This window comes from Rhinopithecus roxellana, chromosome 8, assembly GCF_007565055.1.
Source record: "Rhinopithecus roxellana isolate Shanxi Qingling chromosome 8, ASM756505v1, whole genome shotgun sequence".
NCBI classification, from domain to species: domain Eukaryota; kingdom Metazoa; phylum Chordata; class Mammalia; order Primates; family Cercopithecidae; genus Rhinopithecus; species Rhinopithecus roxellana.
The window spans coordinates 18,652,682-18,657,232 of record NC_044556.1 but is presented as its reverse complement, the minus strand read 5'-3'; the positions used below and the strand labels follow the sequence as shown (position 1 = coordinate 18,657,232).

General features: G+C 55.1%; 1 protein-coding gene across 1 annotated transcript in view; it reads left to right on the top strand.

The window, feature by feature from the left end:
- The window catches only part of LOC104680644 (myocyte-specific enhancer factor 2B-like), a 42,984-nt gene that overhangs the window by 5,159 nt on the left and 33,274 nt on the right, over positions 1-4,551 (top strand). The window contains exon 3 of the mRNA XM_030935611.1: positions 1,114-1,189. Coding sequence (XP_030791471.1) covers positions 1,114-1,189 — 76 coding nt within the window. The remainder of the gene's footprint in view (positions 1-1,113; positions 1,190-4,551) is intronic.

The following is a 4,551-nucleotide window of genomic DNA, read 5'->3' as shown; positions in this document are numbered from 1 at the left end:
CTCATGTGCCGGGAGCAGGAACGTCGCGTTGGGATGTGTCTGGCTTCCACAGATTAGGGTTCTGGCAGGCCTGTCCCCCACTATGCACAAGAAAGCATCTGTGTTGCTTAACTAAGACAACAAGAATTGCAGAAAGAAGACTTGAGTTTACGTGTAAGAATGGTAGTGTAGCAATCTTCCCTCAAAGGGTAGCATGAAGGGTTTATCTGGGCTCTCTTGCATCTGAAGAGGAGCGGCATCGGGCTTTTCTGCCATGGGTTGGTGTTGGCAGTTGGAACTAGACTTCACTGAAAAGGCATAGCTCTTACTGTCAACTCAGGGTTTCCAAAAATGCTTTTATATGCCCTGTTTGTGCCTGCTGTTTCAAAAACGCAACATGCTCCTGAAAGAACATTAGTAGCAGCTTGAGTTGCTGCTAACACCTCTCTGTAAGCCCTATGGGTTTGAAGTGCCCAGTCCTGTGTGAATGAGTCCCAGATGTGGCCTCTGGAGTGCTTCATCCCACTTTTAAAAACATACATATATATTTTAAATAGAAACGCAGTCATGATACATTCCCTGGGCTGGTCTCAAACTCCTGGGCTCAAGCAATCCTCTCGCCTCAGTCTCCCAAAGTGCTGGGATTACAGGGATGACCCACTGGGCCCGGCCATTTGTCACTTTTTTTTTGGAGACAGAATCTCACTTTGTCGCCCAGGCTGGAGTGCACTGGCAAGATCTTAGCTCACTCCAACCTCCCGCTCTGGGTTCCAAGTGATTCTCATGCCTCAGCCTCCCCAGTAGCTGGGATTACAGGCGCACGCCACTGCGCCTGGCTAATTTTTGTATTTTTAGTAGAGATGGGGTTTTGCCATGTTGGCCAGGCTGGTCTTGAACTCCTGACCTCAGGTGATCCACCCGCCTCAGCCTCCCAAAGCGCTGGGATTATAGGCATGAGCCACAGTGCCTGGCCCACTCACCCCACTTTTAAGAAGGATGCCCCAGAAGCTCAAGCCAAAGGTCTTCCGAGACCAGAGTGACCAGAGTGTCACCCAAACATGCACTCCAGCCAGCTGAGCAAGCCTCGTGGCCTCTGACCTTGGCCTCATGGATGCTGCACGTGTTTTGTTCCAGCCCGGAGGAACCACCCCCGCCCTCCTCAGCCTGATCCTGGAAGAGACTCGGGGCACCCCAGCCTCCGCCAACCCAGGTCAGTGCCTAGAGTAGCCGCGAGCCTCTCTCTGCTCTGAACTAACCAACCCACCCGCTTGGCAGTCAGCCAGGCACCTGCTTGTCTAACCACTTGGGGTTTCTTACTGGGCTTGTGGGATGGTTTTGGAGGTGGCAGGTGGAGGGGTGTCTGCGGGTCCAGAATGTTCCACCCTGCTGCTCAGGGACCATGTCAGCCCATCTTTCCCACTCTCTCCGCCACCTTCCTCTCTCTTTTCCAGGCCATAGGCCCTATGCCAGTCCCAGAGATTTCCACCCCTCAAGACAGAGAGGGGAGCCCACATTTCCTCTATCCTACCACATGCCAGCAACCTGCTTTACCCATGCACAGTCTCTCAGGCAGAGCCCAGCATGGGCAATTACCCACCTATCTCTGGGACCTCCCCACCAATCCACTGCCTAACTGCTGTGTGACCAAGCAAATTAACCCCCCTCTCTGGTCTCTGCATTTCCTTTCTGTAAAGGTGGCTCATCAGGTGACTGAGAGGGGGCAGGGCATAGTGATGGATGTGCTTTGGAGCAGTCAGCTATTTCTACATAACACAGCATCCAAAAACTTAGTGGTTTACAGCCCCAGTAATTTTTTTTTTTTTTTTTTTTTTTTGAGACGGAGTCTTGCTCTGTCACCCGGGCTGGAGTGCAGTGGCCAGATCTCAGCTCACTGCAAGCTCCGCCTCCCAGGTTCACGCCATTCTCCTGCCTCAGCCTCCCGAGTAGCTGGGACTACAGGCGCCCGCCACCTCGCCCGGCTAGTTTTTTTTTGTATTTTTAGTAGAGACGGGGTTTCACTGTGTTAGCCAGGATGGTCTCGATCTCCTGACCTTGTGATCCGCCCGTCTCGGCCTCCCAAAGTGCTGGGATTACAGGCTTGAGCCACCGCGCCCGGCCCCAGCCCCAGTAATTAATCTACTTACTGTTCTGCACTTTGGGCTGGGCTCAGCTAGGCGGTCCTGCTGCTCTCTCTGGGGCTCGCCCATGTGGTGCTCATGGGAGCTCAGCTGCAGCTGCATAGTCGGGGGCCCTTGACCAGGACTGCTGGCAGCAGGCGTCAGGTTTTCCTCGTGGCCTCCCCATCAGGCCAGCCTGGGTTTCTCCTGGTCGCTGGGAGCCAGGAGAGTAGCTTCCATGCAGAGTGCCGGTTTCACATTTGTGGGTGGCCCATCTGTTGAGGCCAGTCACGTGACCAGGCCCAGGATCAGATGGGAGAGGAACATACAAGTGCAGTGTGAGCCGTGGGAGGCATAGCTGACCACGCTTAGAAAGTGTGGTATCAGGAAAGATCTGATGTGTCACCATTCTATATCTGTGATGGGCAGACGCAGGCAGGTTGAAGGGGCCCCAGGGACTTATTGAGCCTCTGCCTATTGGCCAGGCACTGTGATTGTCCTTGGTGCCATGGAAGCCCTCTCAGAGGTCGAGGGGAGGCAGGTGGAGACAGAGCCTCTGTAGGCCTTTCAAGCTGTAGCCCCAGAGCCCAGAGGCAGCCGAATTCATGTGTCCAGTCAGAGAGCACTTAGTGGGCACTGCAGTCAATTAGAGAGCACTTATTGGACACCACAGGCAGCATGCATTTATTGAGTACCTCTGACAGTTGATGCACACTTCCTGAGCACCTGTTCATAGCAAGCTTAGCTCTGGGTGTGGGGTGGTGAGGAATCCCACAGGCTGAGGGGTGGCCTGGGAGCTTTCTGGGGAGCCTGAAGCAGGAGGGGCTGCCTGAGGGGGTCAACAGCCTACTGCCCTAAGCAGCCCTGCCCACACCCCCAACCTAGCCTCTGTCTCCCCAGTCCCATCCCCCACACCCTGGTCACTCTACTTTGTGGCTCAAGGACACTGCTCCTCTGCCCTCCTCACTCCCCAGCGTCTGCTGTCCCCTCCACTGCTGCTCCCTGGCAGGATTGCTCTGTGTCTCATCCAGCTTTGTCCCTGCGGAGTCCCTCTCCCCAGAACCACCAGTTCCATGCCCCATCTCAGAGCCTTTCTTTTTCTCTTTCTTTCTTTTCTTTTTTTTTTTTTTTTTGAGTTGAAATCTCGTTCTGGTCACCCAGGCTGGAGTGCAGTGGCATGATCTTGGCTCACTGTAACTCTGCCTCTCAGGTTCAAGCGATTCTCTCACTTCAGCTTCCCGAGTAGCTGGGACTATAGGTGCCTGCCACCTCACCCGACGAGTTTTTGTATTTTTAGTAGAGACGGAATTTCACCATGTTAGTCAGGCAGGTCTTGAACTCCTGACTTCAGGTGATCTGCCTTCTTGGCCTCCCAAAGTCCTGGGATTACAGGCATGAGCCACTGCACCTGGCCTCAGAGCCTTTCATTCCCACTTTTCCCCCAAAATTGCACCCCTTAGGGTCATCAGTGACCTTCACAGGGTCAAATTGTCCCCCTTCTCTCCAGTCCCAGGACCTTAAGCACTGCCCCATTTTACAGAAGAGGAAATCAAGGCCCGAGAGGTAAGGCAGCCAGCCCAGGGTCATCGCCCATGCCCAGAAATGCCAGGATTCCCACCCAGACCTCTGACCACCAAGCACCACCTTAGCCTGGCCCAGGTTCATCCCTCAGGTGCCGCCTCATGCCTTGAGTCTGCCTCTCTGACCACCCTGACCCTCGCCCCCGCTCGCCAGCCTGACCGAAGCAGGGCCAGGCAGAGACTGAAGACTGAATGAGTGCGGCCAGCACCCTCCTCCTGCGCCTGCCCAGAGACTCCAGGCCCAGCCGGCAATGTTCCCAGAAGTGGCTTACTGCTCCTGGACTCTTACTGGCCCCCCATCGACCCTTGGACCAATAACTGCCATCAAAATAATCCTGATAATGCACCTACCAAGTCCCTGGCCCTGGGCTAAAGTCTTCACAGGGGTCATCTCATTTCATCCTCAGCCCCCAAAAGCGCAGGTCTCATCCCCAAATACAGATGGACAGAGAGGCTCTGCCGGGCATGGTGGTGTGCACCTGTGATCCCAACTACTCAGGAGGTTGAGGCATGAGAATCACTTGAACCCAGGAGGCAGAGGTTCCAGTGAGCCAAGATGGCACCACTGCACTCCAGCCTGGGTGACAGAGCAAGACTTTGCACCCCCCAACCCCCGACCACCAAAAAAAAAAAAGGGGGGGGGGAACAGTCAGAGAAGAGCAGTCCCCAGCCTGGTTTGGTCCCAGCCCTGCCCGCCTCTGATGTGCTGTGTGACATAGGCCTGGTGCTGGCCCTCTCTGGGCCTCCCTCCCTTCCTTCCTTTCTTTTCTTTCTTTCACCTGGTGCTGGCCCTCTCTGGGTCCCCTCCCCTCCCCTCTCTTCTTCTTTTCCAGGATCTGGCTGTCACCCAGGCTGGAGTGCAGTGGCATGATCTC